The following is a 21876-nucleotide window of genomic DNA, read 5'->3' on the forward strand; positions in this document are numbered from 1 at the left end:
GTCCTACAGTGGCGTAGACAGTTTTATAGGGTGTTGGATTTGCATGAGATTGACTGCATTATTGTTCCTCCTGTTCAGTAAAACACAATATCACCACTGCGGCAACAAAACCTCAAGTCTCTAGAATAGTGTGTTCATGTCCAGTGATGATATTGTAGGATTATTGGAGACTTATTTACACATCTTGCACTGTAAAAAATAAAAAAAGTAAAAAGTTATTTTACATATACAGCACTGCATATACAGGGGTTATAAAATGAAACTGAAACACAATCATTTATTGTCCCGATAGGAAACAGGAGAGTTGAGGTGCACATTGAATCCGTGGTTTTATGTTTTTTGGATACAATCCAGGTTAGCACCCGAACGTCCCTTTCAGACAGCTTCCTCTTACATCGTCCACAGTTAATCCTGTTGGATGTGGTTGGTCCTTCTTGGTGGTATGCTGACATTACCCTGGATACCGTGGCTCTTGATGCATCACAAAGACTTGCTGTCTTGGTCACAGATGCTCCAGCAAGACGTGCACCAACAATTTGTCCTCTTTTGAACTTTGGTATGTCACCCATGTTGTGTGCATTGCAATATTTTGAGCAAATCTGTGCTCTTACTCTGCTAATTGAACCTTCACACTCTGCTCTTACTGGTGCAGTGTGCAATTAATGAAGATTGGCCACCAGGCTGCTCCAATTTAGCCATGAATCCTCCCACACTAAAATGACGGGTGTTTCAGTTTCATTGTCCAACCCCTGTATAATGCAAGAGTAAGCAGCTGGACCTAGCCAACATATAGTAACGCTCAGCAATGAAAAACATGGCAACTTGCTCTTATAGCCTTCAACACTAAGGTTAAGACAGTTTACTATTATATAAAACATATAGGCGCAGATGCAGAACCATCTACAAAATACTTAACATTGGTTTTCTAACTTTGAAGACTAAGAAGGCTTTTTGGAAAAATTTAAGTTGTTCTTAAAGTTTTGTCATTCTTAAAATTCTTCGTAATTCGCTAAGCTTGCTCGCTTTTGGGAAACACCTCTGATCAGGCCATGGTGAAATACTCACTTTAAAAATCATGATTAACCCCTGTGTGGTGTTTGGGTCTGTGGGACCCGTTTTCATTTTTCATCAAATGATACTAAAAGAATATTTTTTCTAACTCAAACTCATTGGCATTGGCTCATTTTTTGTGAAAAACATATATCAAAACACATTTTCAATAAACACACACTGTGCACTGTGCACTGTTTGGCCATTTTATTAAAAAACTAATAAAAAAAAAAGAGTAGCACTTTTTGAAAGAAAGGTAAAGGGCAAATATTAACCATGTAAGCTGTTTATATTGCTTGCAATTTAGGTGAAGCGAGCACGTGTAAAGCATTTTAATGTAAAATTGCTTAATTTTGCTGAATTAAAAACAAGTAACAAAGTAAACGAGTAACAAAAATATGAACACCACACAAGGGTTAAACCAAATTTATTGTGACAACATCTACAGAAGAGCAGCTTGAAACAACCACACAGCTACAGCTGACCACAAGTTTTTTTTTGAAAACCATTTTACATCTTTTACATCAACAATGAACAGATTACAAAATAACATAATGTTGTTGTTCGCGTAAATGACCTGGTCACGCACCCTCACAGCGTGAACAAGCAGTTGAGTTTCCTCGGCTGAGAAACACAGCACAGAAGCGATGCTCCAATAAAATAGCAATCCACAATCGCTGGTTCGAATCCTGTTCATGTAGCTTGCTATTGGCTACCGGAGGCCTGAGAGAGCACAATTGGCCTCTTAGCTCTCTCTCTGGGTGGGTAGATGGAGCTCTTTCCCCTCATTACTCCTGGGGTGATATGGATCAGCATGAGTCATCTGTGAGCTGATGTATCAGAACTAAGTCGCTACATGGCAATGCTGTATCAGCAGCAGTTTGAAAAGAGAGGGTGGCTGACTTCACAGGTGTCGGAGGAGGCCTGTGTGAGTCTTCACACTCCTGGTGTGTTGGGGCATCTCTAGTGATAGGGGGGAGTACAACTGAGTGGGTTGAGTAATTGGCCGTGTAAATTGGGAGAAAATGTGATAAAAATTTGAAATAAAATTATGAAAAAAGTCAGAGCACACCTGGCTTATAGGGAATGGCAAGTGAAACGCTTATTATTATTATTATTATTTATTTATTTTTCACGTTATGCCCAAAACTCAACTATAATTAATTAAAGAGAATTAGTTCATGCCTTCTGTCCCACTTACAATCGTATATATGTTTTTTTTTAGTTTGTGAATAATGTGGATCCACTGTCAACTGTAGCTCATTCAAGGCTGTTTATACAGAAGTGGCTGTGAATGAGGGAAGTTGGGGTTTTTGTACAGCCTCTACAGCAGACTGTATCACTGTGTGTAATACGAGCGCAGTAATACACAGCGCTGTCCTCAGACTGGAAGTTCTGTCCCTGTAAAAACACTGTGTTGCTGGAAGATTCTGCAGTAAAACTGATCTTGCTTTTCAGTGTGTTTTTGGCTCCAGTGTCACTTGAGTGGCAGAACCATCCAATCCATTCTGGAGCTTTTCCTGATGATTGTCGTATCCAGTTAGTACAGAAGTCTCCTGCTGCTGTATATATAGCTCTATATCCAGTTAATATAAGTTAATATTCATATCCCAATGTAAAAATGCGAACTATCCGATATTTAGACTATATTTAAAATAATTTAATTTACTAAACTATGAAAAGGGACACAAAATGTACGTGTAGATTATTAACTTTATCTTGAAAGAGACTTGACACTGAAAAATGAAATTAATTCAGGATTTCAGTAAAAGGTTATGCAAACACTGTCAGGGAAACACAGGGATGAGACAAAAAAATAAAGAGGCTTTATTGTAAAGGGACAATCCGAAACTGTGGACAACAACAGGCAGGGTCAAAACAAAAACTAAAGGCAGCAAATATAACAAGGATGATAAGACAGTCAAGGACCAGGCAAAAACTGTAAAGATAATAAACAAAAAAGTAAATAATAACAAGAGTGAATAAGTGATGTCAGTGTGTGGTGTATTCTGGGCAATGGAGTCCGGAGATGAGAGATCGCTGGTAGACACAGTTCCAGGAGGAATACTGTAGAAGCCCCTTAGATGCCAGGTGTGACAAACTCAATAGAATCATTAAAACATTCACATTATTCTCAAAAACACAGCTGTTAAAGACAATACAAAGACATACAAAGACTGTTCAAATGAATGTCAATATTATATATATAGTACCAGTCAAAAGTTTGGACAGACTTTCTCATTCAATGCTTTTCTTTATTTCTATATTCAATTTCTTTTTACATTGTAAACTAATATTAAAAACATCAATTGTGGGTCACATATGGAATTATGTAGTAAACAAAAGAAATGTCCTTCATAATCTCCTGACCTAAAACCAACTAAGATGGTGATTTGAGGTGATTTAATTGGAAAGAGCTGGAGCTTCACAGCATGAAGGAAAAGCAGCAACTATTGTTCAGCACCTCCAGAAACTCCTTCCTTCAAGACGCTGAGAAAACTATTCCAGGTGACTCTCCCTCATGAAGACACTGAGATAAAAATCACACCAAGAGTGTGCAGATCTGTCCTCAAAGATAAATGTGCCACCTAGGAGAATCTAAACATGTAAAACATATTCTGGTTTGTTTTACAATTATAAATAATGTTTATAGAATATTCCACACCTATTCCCGTACAGCTTTAATATAGTCTTTAATATTACATTTACAATGAAAAAAAATCATAAATATATATATATATATATATATATATATATATATATATATATATATATATATATATATAAAATATTTTGATTGAGCAGTCGCAAAGATCATCAAACATTATGATGAAACTGGCTCTCATCAGGATTGTGTCAGGGAGCGTGTGTAAATTTGTGGTTCAGTTTTTAACTTGTGCTGTCTTTTCAGTTCAGAAGCAGAGCCAACAAAAAAGACTAAGATAGCTTTTGGGTCATGTCCTGGCCTTGTCTCATGTCTCTGTATGTGTCCCACGTGACCTGTGCCCCTGTGTTCTGTCTCAGCACTTTTCCACCTGTGTCTATTGTAGCGCCGCCCCCTAGCCCCAGGTGTTTCCACTTCCCTTGTGTGCTATAAAGCCTTCCTTTGTCTCTTGTCCTTTGTCGGTCTTAATGTAACAATCGGAAGCAGACGGGAGGCGGACGTAAAAGCGGGTAAGACAGACAAATTTATTAAATAACAAATAAACACAAACAAATAAGGAATAAACGAGGAGATATAAATACATAAACAAACAAACAAACAGGGAGTAACATAAAACAGATAACTAAACAGGGCTAGGGAATATATACAAGGGATAAATATGTAAATATATACAGGTAATAAACTAGGAAACAGACAGGAACTAAACGTGACAGAAAATAAGCGTGAAAACAACAAACTAGAAATAAACAAGAGCGTATAAATTCAAATAACCAAGAAACGAGGGATAACAATAACGTAGCGAGACAGACAACACGGGAAGGTGCAAAGACAGACGGATAAACATAGACTAACAGGTACTATATATAGTCACATGAAACACTGAACACCTGGGGAAAGGGCGGAGCTACAAATTAGACACACGTGACGGAAAATTACAGGAGACACACACTAGGAAATGGGGAAAACGCAAGGAAACATAGCGAGGCCGTGACACGTTCTTAAAGTTATTTTGTCGTTAAGGTTGTTGATATATGTGATGGAAATTTTATTATTTAAGGTAATTCATAATCAATAAGGAGGGTAAAATTATTCCTTAATCATGTATGTAATTGTGACTGGAGATATGTGTCAAGCTACAGAGATTATAATGTGCGTACATGACTCACATGGGCGTACAGGACAGGTGACAACACGAACACATCCCTCGGGCATCAACCATAAAACATACATGCCACAAGTTACTGACCAGGGGTGGGTTTCCTAAAACGATCAATCTTAGCGAATAATGAACAAATTAACGAATGACGTGAGTAAAGAACGAGTCAGTTCTGCAGTGTTTCCCGAAGAGCTTCGCAAAGAGAAAATTAACGAAAAAGGTTAAAGAACGTCTTTGTTGACTCCTCCCCCAAAACAACGCACTCAATCTATCCACAAATATCGATTCAACACTGCCAATATGCAGTATTTTTTCACTATTACACCCTAAAAACGTAGAAATGTGTTGTAATCATCAACATTATACATATTCTAAAATTTAAATTACAAAAGGATGTACTCTAGCAATAATAATAAAAAAAAAAAAATATATATATATATATATATATATATATATATATATATATATATATATATATATATATATATATATATATATATATACATACAGAGGCGTGCAGACATAAACACCAACTCTGCCCTTTATCAAACAAAATGCCCTTTTGAAACTTCTTTTATATATATGAAATGAGCTAGCACACACCCGACCTCTCGCTTCCTCTGTAACATGACCCCGCAGCGCAAGGAACACTAGATGAGCTGCAGCAAAACAGTTCAGCGAGTCTTCAGCACAGCACGCACGGCAACAGACAGGCTTCTTCTCCCCCGTGTCCCACCAGCCAGGTAACATACACATCAAAAAAACAAAACAAAAAAAAAAGTGCCCTTTCCCCCCCCTGAGCACTTGCCCCCCTAAATGTCTGTGCACGCCACTGTATACATACATATATATATATACTTATATCTGTCCTCAAAAAAGGCAATACAAGGCAATATGCCTAAGGGGACCTAAAAAAGATACACAGATGTTAGCTTTTCAGGGGGAGAGACTAGAATGCATGCTTTGTATTATATTCTAACTTTTCTCCAATTAAATAATTGCTACTCACTTAATCCAGACATTTTGTGTCTTTTTTTCCACCTCATAAATCGGTAAGATTGCTCGTTATCGGGAAACACGATCCTGATTGTTTTTAAATCCCTTCTCAGGCTCGTCTGCATCTACTTTCTGAATTTCTCAGAGAGCTCTTTGGATCAGGTCATTGTAAAATACTCACTTTAGTAATCAAGATTAAACCAAATTTATTATGACAACATCCACAGAAGAGGAGCTTAAACCAACCACACAAAAAAGTGAAAAAGTTCAACACCACTTAAACACCAAAATATGGTCACCCTCTAATTTCCAACTCCAGTGATGATATTTTAAGAATGTTTGAGACTTTTTTTTTTACTCATCTTGCACTCTAAAAAAAGTATGTAGTCAAAACACTCAACATTTCAGTGCAACTTGTATTATTAACATTATTCTGTGTTGATTTATTTTACATATGCAGCACTGTAAAAAAAAAAGTCATATCATTTTAAAATTTCATTTTATGTTTTTAGTTGGCCTAACTTAGGTTATGTAAAATTGTACAGTGCATTATAACTAGTCACAATCTTGTATCTGCTCTTTATTAGATTGTGTATAATGTGGAAATCCTAAACCTAGTTTGTTATTATAGAAGAGGTGCTGATGGTGTGAATGAGGGAAGTTGTGGGTTTTTGTACAGCCTCTACAGCAGACTGTATCACTGTGTGTTCCGGACGCAGTAATACACAGCGCTGTCCTCAGACTGGAAGTTCTGCCCCTGTAAAAACACTGTGTTGCTGGAAGATTCTGCAGTGAAACTGATCTTGCTGTTCATTGTGCTTATTGCCCCACTCTTGTATTCGCTGCAGAACCATCCAATCCATTCTGGAGCTTTTCCTATTGAGTGTCGTATCCAGTTAGTACAGCAGTTACTACAGCCTCCTTCAGCTGAATATCCAGTGATCTTACAGGCGATGGAGAAAGATTCTCCAGGTTTAACAACCATGACTGCAGGCTGATCCAGCTCAATACAACCAACCCCTGTAGATCACAATTATCGAACTATTAAAAATTAATAAATAGTGTTTTTCCAGTTTCTAATATATGTATAGTAGTAACTGCCATTTAGTGTTTGTTTAACAAACTTACAGGGTGCAGAAGCTGTTAGTAGCAGCAGTAGATGGATCAGTGTGGAGAACATGGTGTTGGTGGTGGAAGCTGCACTCAGAAGAACTGCTCACTGATCTGTCTCTCTGAGAATTTAGCTTATGTAGTTAATGTAATAGGAAGCTGATTTGCATAAGTTCACTTGTACTTTATCTCAGCTTCAGTAGAACAGTAGATCACTACTGTGTTCACATGCACTCAAAAATCTGTTCATAATCAGATTATTGCAAATTGATTATTAAAGAAGTTAATGTAAACAGCATGCTCTGCTTTTTTTTAATTGCAGCAGGGTCTAGAATTCGATTTAATAAATTAGGTAAAGAGCTGGATTACAGCTCAGTTAACATATACCTCAATCTATGAGTGCCTTTTTTATGCACTTCATAATCTGATTACTGCAGAACATTAGAGAAAGTTGAAGAATTAGAGAAAGTCATTGTACGATGATAGCTTTTAAAAATATTTTGTAAAAAATAATTTTACAATTATTGTTCACAAATCCCTTTAATGACTAGTGTTTTTAAATAGTGTATGTTTAAGCAGTAGAACAAGAGAGGGAGTGTGTTATCTCGAATAACATCACTGCTGTGATTTGGTCGTAGATCATCACACCCGTAATATTATTTGGCACACTCTCTCTCTCGTGTTTTCTTTTGCTTTTATACAACTTTTTTTTTTTTTTTTTACAAAATGAATAACAAAATAAAAGACCCTAAAAAAAAATGTATAATGAATATGCTTTCATATGGACTGTGCCTTTAGTCAAAAAGTAGTTCCACAACAAGTGAACTGTAACAAAACTGTAACTACAAAACGGCGTATGGTACGTTAGCATGAAATCAAAACTGGGGATTAAGGGGGTTAGTAATTGTTTGGAGCGTGAAATAACGCTGAAACTCTCCTCTCCTGCTCGGCGGAGTCGTCTTTCTGTGAAAGCTGCGCGTTTGTGTACATTTTTGCCTGTTTGCTGGGTGTTGTTGTTTAGCTAACTGGCTGGACTGTGGTTAGGTTAGTGTAGCTTGCTTTAGCTTAGCATTAGCTTAGCTTAGCCTAGCCTGGCTGGTTATCGCTCCGGCTATCAGTCTGCGGCCGAGGTGACTGATGGATTTACTTTCTCTTTTTTCCATAAAAGACGAGTCAGCATTGCGGGCTGTGGGAGAGCATGCTTTGGCTCTGCGCTAGCCTGTGCTAAGCTAATGCTGCTGCTGCTGGTGGAGGTGATGATTTAAAAGGTCTTGTGTGTATATGTGCCATTATTTGGCAACACGTCGGTGGAGAGAAACAGGTTTAGTGTAAGAATGCCCTGCTCTTATCAAAAATATAAGCACGGTTAAAACACTTCTCACCCAATCAGATTTTGAGGTCAGAACTAACTATTGTATAAAAAAAAAAAAGCTTAGTCCCAGATCCAGAACAGAGTGTGCTGTGTGGGAGAGGAGCAAGAAAAGTGTTCTATATTACAGCAAATCATTATTGTTATTGTTCAATTACTTTATTTTTAATTTACACACACAAAACTGAATTTTTTCCAAGCGTAAAAGAACTAAAATGGAATTTACAAAATGTATCATAACATTGATGAATACAGTTGTGTGCAAAGTATTCATACCCCTTGAATTTTTTTTTCACATAACAACAAACTTAAATATAATTTTTTTGTTTGTTTTTAAGTGAGATACCAACACAGTTATAGTATCACATAATTGTGAAGTAAAAAAAAAATGATGCATGGTTTTCTCATTTGCAAAAGTATTCAGCTCAATACCTAGTAGGTCTACCTGTCCCTGTTTTTTCAGCTGCAAGTTTTTTGGGTTATGCCTCTACCAGCTTTGCGCATCTAGAGACTGAGATTTTAGCCATTTGTTGCAAAAATTGAATACTTTTGCACTTTACACTTTGTTTCACAGATTTTTATTTGATGAAAATGTAAAAAATATATATATTTTTAGATTTTTTCTTTTTAATTATTTTCATTTCACTTCACAGTTATGTGCTACATATAGCGAGAAGATTCTGTGTTCCAGTGCATATATCTGTGCAGAGTGAAGCTGCTTTAACACAGAACGTTGAAAATGTGCAATCAGTACACCCAGCACACACAAACCATGCTCTGTGTGTAAACAACATGGAGCAGCAGAAGAGACATTGTTTGTTCATAGCAGTATATTATCTGCCTAATATATTACTTTAAATTGCACCTCATCGACATATATGTATGCAAACCGGTATTAGATTTAACTGTATTTTTTAACATTACAATCTATCCTTTTTGTAACCTTTTAAAAACACTGCTTTATGTGTTGTGATGTTCTTTGTAAGCTGGGGGTGTTCTGATGGTGTTCTTATTTTCTACCCATTCATTAATACATTTTCTGGGCCAAATAAATAATTGTATACCTTGGTCTCAATAGTTTTTTTTTTATTATTGTTTTGTTTAGTGCTCATGTGGGGCATTCTTGTGTTTGTTTAATTTTTGTTTAATATGTTGTTAGTGGAATATAACATATCTAGTTTATCTGCGTGCATTTGTGTGTGTGTGTGTGTGTGTGTGAAGGGAGTTTTTGTACGGGTCTCTTGGTACTTTACAGCACTGTGCGTCTCGAGCGCAGTAATACACAGCGCTGTCCTCAGACTGGAAGTTCTGCCCCTGTAAAAACACTGTGTTGCTGGAAGATTCTGCAGTAAAACTGATCTTGCTTTTGAGGGAATCTCTGGTCCATGTTTCTTTGGAAGTATAGAAATATCCAACCCATTCTAGAACTTTTCCTGATGAGTGTCGTATCCAGTTAGTATAGTATCCTCCTCCTACAGCTGTGTATCCAGTGATCTTACAGGCGATGGAGAAAGATTCTCCAGGTTTAACAACCATGACTGCAGGCTGATCCAGCTCTATACAATCAACCCCTGTAGATCACAGTTATTAAATGATTGTGATTAATAAAATAAAACTGTTAGTAGTCTGTCTATTAGTGAGTTCCAGCCTTTATTTCTTAGATACACTTACAGGATGCAGCTGTTAGTAGCAGCAGTAGATGGATCAGTGTGGAGAACATGGTGTTGGTGGTGGAAGCTGCACTCAGAAGAACTGTTCACTGATCTGTTTGAGATCTGTCTGTCTTAAAGCTTATATAGTTTAATACGGAGCTCGATTTGCATAACAGAGATAATCAAGAGGAAGATGGATGATCACAAGCCATCAAACCAAACTGAACTGCTTGAATTTCTGCACCAGGAGTAAAGCAGCATAAAGTTATCCAGTGTGTAAGACTGGTGGAGGAGAACATGCCAATATGCATGAAAACTGTGATTAAAAAAACAGGGTTTTTCCACCAAATATTGATTTTTGAACTATTAAAACTTTATGAATATGAACTAAAACATATACCTATAAGTAGCAAAATCAGAGAAACTGATTCAGAAACTGAAGTGGTCTCTTCATTTTTACATCCAGAGCTCTAGTGTATAATATGATGAATATATCTAAAACACTTTGATATTGAACCTGTTTAAAATGAAAGAGCACAGGATAATGTAGTGTGTGCTGGCCAGGTTGTTGTAATATCTTGAACTTTTTATAAATATTTATAATATTTCTGTAAATTAGTATTGAATATGGTCAGTTTGATATTATTGTCTGGAGGTCATGTGTTTATATTCACCCTGCTCTGCTCCACATTTTAACCTGCTTTATGGAGTAAAACCATTAAACATAGACAAAGAGCGCCCCTCAGTGGTGAATGAAATCATTTGTACCAATTAATTATATATTTTAGTTGCAGAATTAACATATATAATATTGATATTTTGGTAAATCTAAGCAAAAATATAATAAAATACAATACATGTTATGTGTCCCACAACGGCTCTATTACAAGTACAGTATCATCAATAACATACACATCACATTATACAAACAAACAAACCAAAAATATACACTCACACACACATTAAACATCAACACCCTGTAACACTGACAGCCTCTGGTGAAAAATGATATACTTAATTGTACTTAAAACATATTGAGAATTGTCTAAGTATGCTTCAAATATACTAACATATTTATGTACTTACCTAAAACATATTAAAAGTACATTAATATTATGCTTTCGTCAAATGTTTGAAAGCAAACTTTGATTATACTTTCTAAAAAGTACAATATATAAAGTGTATTTTAAACAAATAGACTACTATCGGGTATACTTTTAGTTCAATGTATTTCAGTACACTTCTAAAATACCAAAAATTATTTTCCAAATATGTTAAAAACAACTGTTACAGTCGTTTAACTTTAATAAAAGTAAATAAAATTACTACATTGCTAAAATGTTTCTAAAATATATTTAGGTATTACATTAATATAGCAGCTCAAATATATTTCAATGCTTTCAATTTCAATTATAATTAGGAAAACATAAATATAAGTAAATTATAGGACACAGTGTTAAATAACACATATAAATGTCATAAAAAAATTAACGTAAATTTGTAACATGCTAAAAATTGTAGTCCTTCGTCTTGTCCTTCGTCGGTCTTTGCACTAACCCCTGTTGTTTGTCGTACCTCTGTTTCTTGTGTTCATTCCTGCGCTCCTTGGTTACCTGCTCTCTGTTTATCCCGTCTTGTTTTAGTTCCTTGTTTATCTTGTTTATTCTTGGTAATTGTCTCTGCTTTGTTTAGTTCATAGTCTTGTTTCATTATTCATTTGTTTTCCTTGTATAGCCTCCCTCTTTGTTTGTAGTTGATATTTATCTTGTTTATTCTCGTGCTCCTTAGTTCCCTCCTTAGTGTATATCTTTGTATATCTTTTGTTTATCCTTTGTTATTTTTAAGATCCCTGTGTTTTCCCTAGTTTATTCCTTTGCCCTGTTTTAGTTTATCCTGCCTAGTTTTATAGTATCTCTTGTTTGTTTATGTTAATTTTATATCACGTTGGTTTTCTTATTCATTTCATTGTTCTGTGTTTACCCGTCTATTTGTTTATTGTTGTTTAGTTATTAAATTCCTATTCTTACCTGCACTTACGTTGTCTCCTCGTCTCCCTACCTGGGTCAATCCTGACGTTTGCTCTGATTACTGCTTTGCACTTGTTCCATTTTAGCAGTCTTTAAACATACTGATTAACACTTTAGTGCACTATAGTATAATAATGCTTAGTATACTTTATTTTTTCTTTCTTTTTACTAGGGCCTGGTTAGAATATAACTGAAGAAAAGTACAAAGTAAGACAAGATATAGTTTTAAAAAAAGAATACTGTGTTTAATAAAGTGCAATAAAAAGTGACTTGTTCCCCTGTGTTCATCTACAACATAACTGCGTATTCCTCTCCTGACTGAGGAGGTTTTTGTACGTTGCTCTGGTTAACATGAACAGCTGTGGTTGTCGAGCACAGTAATACACAGCTGTGTCCTCAGTCTGCAGATTCTGCCCTGTTAATGTTATTGTGTTGCTGGATGTTTCTCTGGAAGCAGTAAATTTGCTCTTTAGAGAATCTTTATAGTAGAGGCTTCCACCAGTGCTCACATAGGAGACCCACTCCAGACCTTTTCCTGCAGGCTGCCGGATCCATCCTGTGCCGTAGCTGGACACTGAGTACGAGACTCTGCAGGTGATGGTCAGTGATTGGCCAGGACGGATGCTTAAAGCACTTGGCTGAGTCAGTTCTTCACACTGAACGCCTGGAAAAAGCAAAGGTTTCAATTTGAGTTTTTTCTTTCTTTTTGTGAATTTTTATAGTTCTAATTTGTTGAAGATTAATATTTTACTTCTACATCAACCATAAAGAATCGTAAGAATTTGCTGTAATAAACAATTACTATTAAAGCAATGCATCCATGCTGTGACTGTTTAAAAACACATGAAAAAAACATTACATTTAAACATTCAAACATAGTATATATTAAACTACAATTAAAAAGTGTCCAAATAGACTCACTGGATATGCTGATAAGCAGGAGTAGCAGAAACACAGAAATCATGGCTGAACTACAGGGATATACTTTGCCACTGAGGCTGTAGGCACCACTGTGGGGTTATTTATGACAATCTAAGGACACATATGATTTGCATAAAGACTTTGAAGGTTATATATTTTTTTTTTATAATCAATCATAATCCAATACTTTTATTAAATACCAAGAAAAATATTACAAAAATAGTATATTTAAAAAAAAGTAATATTTTAACTTTCATACCATACCCAATGTACCTAATGTAAAAAAATATATATATCAGGTAAAAATATCAGACTTTACAAAAAATACATAATACGTATAATATTAGTATATGATCTCTTCTCTTTTCATTTTTTTGCACGTTTCTTTTCTTTTCTTTGTGTTCTTAAGCACTCGTATAAAAATACACTGCTAACCTAATTATTTAAACTGAATTCCTCATTACATTCAGTCACACTCAGTTTTTAATTTAAAATGAAAAGTGATGAAATTGATGACGAAATGCATGCTTCAAATGGGATAACATGAGCAAAAAAATTTTTTTATCAAAACTGTGCATTACACATGATATTATATTAAACTCTATTTGAAATTAAGGGAACCATCTAAAACATTTATTAATATTTTAAATATTAAATAAAGAAATAAATGTTAATAAATCTTTAATGGTAATGCATTTAGGAATATACAATCTATGCAAACTGTAGACTGAAGGTGAACTGCTCTTTGGTTAGTAAAACATTTTCTGAATGTTACAGTTAACATTCTTACAACATTCAGACTATCAAATTTTTTAAGATGTTCTTAAACAGTTTTTTTTTTTTTTTTATATTTAAATGTTCTGGTAACATTGCTACAACGTTTATAATGTTACTTTTAATGTTTCCATAATGTTAGTATTTGTGTAGCTAGAAATGCTATGTGAGTAAAGTTCTACTAGAGTTGTTAATGTGATGTAAGCTATTATTATATCACATGTTTTCTGACATTCTCTTTACTACTGTAAGGTTACAATCTAACCCTTGTGGAACATTTTCAAAATGTTGCTAAATGTTCTTATAATGTTCTTTGTTAGCTGGGGGTGTTCTGATGGGCTGAGTGGGAATAATTTTCTACCCATTCATAAATAGATAGATACTTAAATAATCTTTCTGGGCCAAATAAATGATTGTGTGCCTTGGTCTGGGGAGGTTTTATGTGGTTATTGTGTGTGCATGTGTGTGTGCATGTGTGTGTGCATGTGTGTGTGAAGGGAGTTTTTGTACAGGTCTCTTGGTACTTTACAGCACTGTGCGTCTCGAGCGCAGTAATACACAGCGCTGTCCTCAGACTGGAAGTTCTGCCCCTGTAAAAACACTGTGTTGCTGGAAGATTCTGCAGTGAAACTGATCTTGCTTTTCAGTGAATCTTTGGTCCACGTTTGGCTTGAAGTATAGAAATGTCCAATCCTTTCTAGAGCTTTTCCTGATGAGTGTCGTATCCAGTTAGTATAGTATCCTCCTCCTATAGCTGTGTATCCAGTGATCTTACAGGCGATGGAGAAAGATTCTCCAGGTTTAACAACCATGACTGCAGGCTGATCCAGCTCTATACAATCAACCCCTGTAGATCACAGTTATTAAATGATTGTGATTAATAAAATAAAACTGTTAGTAGTCTGTCTATTAGTGAGTTCCAGCCTTTATTTCTTAGATACACTTACAGGATGCAGCTGTTAGTAGCAGCAGTAGATGGATCAGTGTGGAGAACATGGTGTTGGTGGTGGAAGCTGCACTCACTGACTCACTGCTTACTGATCTGTCTGAGATCTGTCTTAAAGCTTATTTATAGTTTTATACGGCGCTCGATTTGCATAACAGAGATGATTTACAGACTGTAGTCCTGTTCTGTTTCTCTACGCAGTTTATTATTATCCTCCTTTCACCTTGTTATTCAGGTTAGTTAGTCAGGACCACCAGTAGTCACCAGTAACTGTCTCTACTGTACAGAGAAGTCTTTTTACTATATGTGGCCACATTGCTGTGAGGTTTTAATAGCATTCAGCGACAAGGATATGAGTAAGGTCAGGAGGCTGAATAATCACCCTCATCCCCAACTTCTGAACTCGTCTCAAAAATATGTTCTACAGAGTCCTATTCTATTGGCAGTACATCTCTACAGAGACAAGCTGTGTGTATGTGCATTTGTATATTCGTGTCAGCAAAAGATACAACTTAAAGCAACTGAATGCATTCATTAGAAGAAGTAAGGAGTGTCCACAAATTGTACAATACAGGGGTTGGACAATGAAACTGAAACGCCTGGTTTTAGAGCACAATAATTTATTGTGGTGACAGACAGTTCAGGAGATTTGAGGTGCACATTGAATTCTGCCGTGATTTGATCAGCCGTGGTTTTATGTTTTTTGGATACAATCCGGGTTAGCACCTGAACATCCCTTTCAGACAGCTTCCTCTTACAGCGTCCACACCCCCCCTAAACATTTATATTACATACAGTATGTTTGGCCAAGGGCTAATAAACATTGCTTCATTTGTAAATTTGAAACTAAACTAATTTTCTACTCATATCTTGAGTTAAATTCATTTTCTTTTACATTTTATTAAAAAACTAATAAAAAAAGAGTAGCACTTTTTGAAAGAAATGTAACATAAGAAAGGTAAAGGGCAAATATTAACCATGTAAGCTGTTTATATTGCTTGCAATTTAGGTGAAGCAAGCATGTGTAAAGCATTTTAATGTAAATTTGCTTAATTTTGCTGAATTAAATACAAGTAACAAAGTAAACGAGTAACAAAAATATGAACACCACACAAGGGTTAAGCAAGTAAGAAAACACCCGAGACTATATATTATATTGAGTATATTTGTGTCTGTTCTTTATTTTACTGCATATAATAATTCATACATAATTCATAATCAGAGAAAAAGTGACATCTTTTACTAAATGATTACTTACAAAATATTTTTTGAATAACCTGCAAATTTGAATTTGTGAGTTTTATTTAAATATATATATATATATATATATATATATATATATATATATATATATATATATATATATATATATATATATATATATATAAATTAAATATATTTTGTTAAAATCTCGTCTTGTTGTGAACAGTTTGACATTATTCCCTGGAGGCCATGTGTTTATATTCACTCTGCTCTGCTCCACATTTTAACCATCAAACATAGACAAAGAGCGCCCCTCAGTGGAGAATAAAATCATTTGTATTAATTCATTAAATATGTCAGTGGTAGATTTTACATATATATTAATAATACTTCAGTAAATGTAATGAAAAATGTTGTAAATTGTTTGTGTAGTGTAGTTTTCAAAAACGATCACCCAAAATATAAGATAAATAATAATGATAATATTATATATTTAGCAAAGTCAGGATGCTGAATGATAAGCTCCACACCTTATTTCCAACACATTACATTACATTATGGCTTATTATGTAATTATAAGGTAGCTTCATTTTATGGAGCACAAATAAGGGGCTCATTGTCTTATTTTTTTTTGTTTATTTTTTTTCTTTTATCGTTAAAGATTGAATTAAACATGTGCGCATGATTTAATAACTAACAACTAATTACTATGCTTTATTCTGTGTGACATTTATTAGCACATACTTGGGGGTCTGTTGTGTATAAATACTAATAATTGCTGTATTAGTTGTTCTAATGTACAATAAACAGTGTATAATTCACAACACTTTGATCTATGAGCGTTTAGATAATTTTTTTTGTTTATTGAGTTTAATAAAGTCACGAATGCATCAATAAGTTCTACACAGCACCAACTGGAGACTAAAAAAATATATATATATATATATATATTTAATCAGTCAATCTCCAGCACTGTTTTAGAATTATTTTAGTCTCTATGATATCAGTGTGTCTATATTAGGGTTCAGTTTAAAAAGTGTGCAAAAGTTGTGCAATTAACATTTCAGATCCTGTAATAAAGAACATAATTGAAGCTAACTGAAGTTATAAACCCACACAAAAAAGCTGCTAAATCATTATCTTAGTAACTGACAGCACTTTGACTCATTTGGCTCTATTTTAGCATTCTATAGGTGCGCTGATTTTGGGCATGTCAGTGTGTCTTTGCTATCGTAACGACGGGAAGAGTACACCTTGCACAGCTCGAAAAGTGCAGAAGGTATGCACTTATTCTTAAACTTAATTAATCTTGGGTGTGTTCTGGGCATGAAATAAACCACTTGCCTGCCACTTTCCATTTCTTTTAAGATCCAGTTGCGCTCTGACTTGGATTGGTGGATTGCTATTTTAACGGCGCAGCTACCTTCCCAGCAGAGGAAACTGACCTGCCTTTTCACGCTATGAAGGTCTGCATACAGCTCATTTAACACTAACAAAAAATGTATATGACAATGACTTATATTTTGTGTTGATGACTGTTGCCTACTCCAGTGAAAAAAGTAGATTAAAGTATACTAAGCATTATTATGCTATAGTGCATTAAAGTGTTATTGTAGCCACATTATTATTAATCAGTATATTTAAAGAGTGCTAAAATAGAACAACTGTTTTTGTTATACTTTAATTATATAAAAATAGTACAACAGTCTTACTTAAAAATTGTACTTAACTGTACTAAAATGGAACTATTTTAAATATACTTAAGTAACCTTTAAACATTTAAACACTACTTCATGTATGTAACTATATATTTTAAATATGCTTACAGTAAAATTATAATACCTTTAATAATGAGTATTACAACTGTATCACTATTATATATTGATGTTGAATATATTTACATTAGAGTACAATTATGCTTTTTGTTCCTGACTTTTGTAAGTAGCACACTTTTAGTATACTTTGTTAGATATAAAAATATATTTTAATGTACTGTCCTACAATTTTATCGTGTTACAAATTCACTTCAAATTTTATAAATGTAGTACTTTTATTTACTTTCTAAAAAGTTACATAATACATTGCACTTTAAGTGAAATACTGTAACAGTTGTTTTTAACACACATGTCTAAAAATGTACAAAAGTATATTTAGAAATAAGTATTTTTGAAGTATATTTAATTACATTAAACAACTAAAGGGTCTACTTTTTTGAAATACACTATATTGTACTTTTTAAAAAGTATGATCAAAGTTTACTTTCAGACATTTGATGAAAGCATAATATTAATGTACTTTTAATACATTTTAGATAATTACATCAATTTGTTAGTATATTTACTGCATACTTAGACACTTCTCAATATGTTTTAGGTACAATTATATAGTATATATTTGTTTTTCACCAAGGTAGTTTTTTTTCAGCCAGTGGTGCACCTAAACAACACAGATGCAAGGTGTGAAAATTGTTGACTGTTGGCGGGGAGTAAGATAGCAATAAATACAGACTTCATTTAGAAAAGGTGTAATACTGTATAACTGAACAGCATTTAAGTTATAATGTCTCTTAATGTAAACTACCTCCTGGTACAGTATGATACGGGGGATTGATTCACAGAACGTATAATATTATTCTATTTAATTAAATATGTGTAATAAACTAGTCTTATAAAATAATGTATAATATCAGATGTTCTGTAATTGAGCTGTTGCAGTGATGCACCTTATTTTTAGGCCTTCTCTACTTTTTTATATCTCAGATATATACACACACTAAGAAAAGTAAGTACAGATTTGTACTTAAAAGAGTATAAAGCTTGTCGCTGGGGTTGTACCTTATATTGAGGTACAAAAAGGTACCTTTCAGTGAAAGTCCTTTTTTGTACCAATGTTTTTTGTGCCAGTAAAGATTATAAACATTATCATCAACTAAATATGTGTCAAGAACTTTATGATCCAAAATTGCCTGGCTTTCAAATAAGAACTGTGCAATTAAAATATATATATATTGTTTATTAGTGCAGTGATACAGAATACTGAATGTAACTTTTGGCTGCAGGTTAAATGTTAAAAATCTGTATTTATTGCTGTTAGAAATGACGTTGTACTTCAGAGGGGAACAAATCTGACCCTGTAAAGACCAGTATTGAGGGTACAATTATAAAGAGTGTACCTATAGTACAAAAAAGTACTCATATCGTACCTCTGTTTTGTCGAGTGTTGGGAATAATATGGAAACACTGCTTCCTGAAGGCTAATAAATTCAAGTCTTATACATGACAGTTGCTGTATATGTGAAAGAGGAAGGTGGGGAGTTTTTGTACAGCCTCTACAGCAGACTGTATCACTGTGCATCTCGAACACAGTAATACACAGCGCTGTCCTCAGACTGGAAGTTCTGTCCTCTTAGATACACAGTGTTGCTGGAAGATTCTGCAGTGAAACTGATTTTTTGTGAGTCTTTACTCCCAGTATTGCTCACATTACAGAACCATCCAATCCACTTTGGAGCTTTTCCTGATGAGTGTCGTATCCAGTTAGTACAGAAGTCTCCTGCTCCTGAATATATAACTGAATATCCAGTGATCTTACAGGAGATGGAGAAAGATTCTCCAGGTTTAACAACCATGACTGCAGGCTGATCCAGCTCTATACAATCAACCCCTGTAGATCACAGTTACAGTATTATTCAGTGGTGTTAGATTAAAACTGACACATAACCAACAAACACACATTCTGACCACATAACTTCCACAGTATTGCTTACAGACACTTACAGGATGCAGCTGTGAGTAGCAGCAGGAGATGAATCAGTGTGGAGAACATGGTGTGTGTGAGTGTGTGTGTGATTGTGTGGAAGCTGATGTGCGTAAGAAGTAAGATTATGTAATTTAATAGGGGGCTGGATTTGCATGACAGTTTCAGACATCCTAAGTTGGAAAAATTCATCTGAGGTACCCCCAGACCTGGACTTGGAGCCCCCAACCCCCCTAATACAGTCTATCACAAAAGTAAATACACCCCTTACATTACTGCAGATATTTAAGTATATCTGTTCATGAGACAATACTGACAAAATTACACTTTGACACAGAAAGAAAAGTAGTCTGTATGCAGCTATAATTTATATAACAGTGTACATTTATTATTCCCTTTAAAAAAATCAATATACAGCCATTAATGTCTAAACCACCAGCAACAAAAGTGAGTACACCCCTTAGTGAAAGTTCCTGAAGTGTCAATATTTTGCATGGCCACCATTATTTTCCAGAACTGCCTTAATAACTCTCCTGCTCATGGAGTTTACCAGTTTACACTGGAATGCTTCTCCACTCCTCCATGACAAACATCACGAAGCCGGCGGATATGTGAGTATTTGTTCTCCTCCACCTTCTGCTTGAGCAGGGGTGTCTGCAAGGTACTTTAGAAATAGAATGAAAGTTGGCCCGCTGTTAAGCAGGTTTTTATAATGTGAGATTCAAAGTTTGAAAGCTAGGTGTCAGAAATGGGCCAAAGAGTCTAAAAGTTGGTGTAATTAAGAAGGTTAATATTATGAGTAATCAGGACAATGTATTATTTAAAGTGGTATATTTCAGTATTTGTTTTTCTGTGGCCCGTGACTTCAAATATATTTCTCCTTCTGGCCCCCAACAAAAAAAGTTTGGACACCCCTGTGCTTGAGGATGCCCTAAAGATGTTCTATGTGGTTTAGGTCTGGAGACTACTTGGTCAATCCATCACCTTTACCCTCAGCCTCTTCAATAAAGCTGTGGTCATCTTAAAGGTGTGTTTGGGGTCATTATCAATTTTCCAAGCTTTCAGTAATAAGTTAGTAACGTTTAAGTTAGTAAGACAACACAAAAACATTGATATATTAAGTTCATAAGCTATATGAAGCCATAAGATATATTGTATATATATATATATATATATATATATATATATATATATATATATATATATATATATATATATAAACTGTATACAGTACCAGTCTAAAGTTTGGACACACATCTTCTCATTCAGTGTGTTTTCTTTCTTTTAATGGTTTTGTACATTGTAATATTGAAGACTATATTAAAGCTATACAGCTAACACATGCTGAATTATAGTAGCAGCTTTGAGGACGGATCTGCACACTCTTAGTGAGATTTTAATCTCAGTGTCTTCATGAGGGAGAGTCACCTGGAATAGTTTTCTCAGCGTCTTGAAGTAAGGAGTTTCTGGAGGTGCTGAACAATAGCTGCTGCTTTTCCTTCACGCTGTGAAGCTCCAGCTCATCCCAATTAAATCACCTCAAATCACCATCTCAGTTCATCAGGTTTAGATCAGGGGGTTGGGTCAGGTGGAGGACAAACACTTTTTTTTACTGTTTACTATGTAATTCCACATGTGTCCCTTAATTGTTTTTATGTCTTTAATATTAATCTACAATGTAGAAAATAAATGAAATAAAAAATAAACACTGTACTTACTGTGTTATACAGGGGTCGGACAATAAAACTGAAAAACCTGTCATCATTTTATTGTGGGAGTTTTCATGTCTAAATTGGAGCAGCCTGGTGGCCAATCTTCATTAATTGCACATTATTGCACCAGTAAGAGCAGAGTTTGAAGGTTCAATTAGCAGGGTAAGAGCACAGTTCTGCTCTAAATATTACAATGCACACAACATTATGAGTGACATACCAGAGTTCAAAAGAGGACAAATTGTTGGTGCACGTCTTGCTGGTGCATCTGTGACCAAGACAGCAAGTCTTTGTGATGCATCAAGAGCCACGGAATCTAGGGTAATGTCAGCATACCATCAAGAAGAACCAACCACATCCAACCGGATTAACTGTGGACGCTGTAAGAGGAAGCTGTCTGAAAGGGATGTTCGCGTGCTAACCCGGATTGTATCCAAAAAACATAAAACCACGGCTGATAAAATCACGGCAGAATTCAATGTGCACCTCAACTCTCCTGTTTCCACCAGAACTGTCCGTCACCACAATAAATTATTGGG

At 34.9% G+C, this 21876-nt stretch overlaps 1 gene segment (V, D, J or C); it reads right to left on the minus strand.

The window, feature by feature from the left end:
- Positions 1-12309: 12309 nt before the first annotated feature.
- Positions 12310-13017, minus strand: LOC103032846 (Ig heavy chain V region 914-like). The segment is given in 2 exon segments: positions 12310-12689; positions 12947-13017. Coding segments are annotated over 2 exon segments (423 nt in total).
- Positions 13018-21876: the final 8859 nt, after the last annotated feature.

The sequence above is a fragment of the Astyanax mexicanus genome, chromosome 19 (genome assembly GCF_023375975.1).
Source record: "Astyanax mexicanus isolate ESR-SI-001 chromosome 19, AstMex3_surface, whole genome shotgun sequence".
In the NCBI taxonomy this organism is placed as follows: domain Eukaryota; kingdom Metazoa; phylum Chordata; class Actinopteri; order Characiformes; family Acestrorhamphidae; genus Astyanax; species Astyanax mexicanus.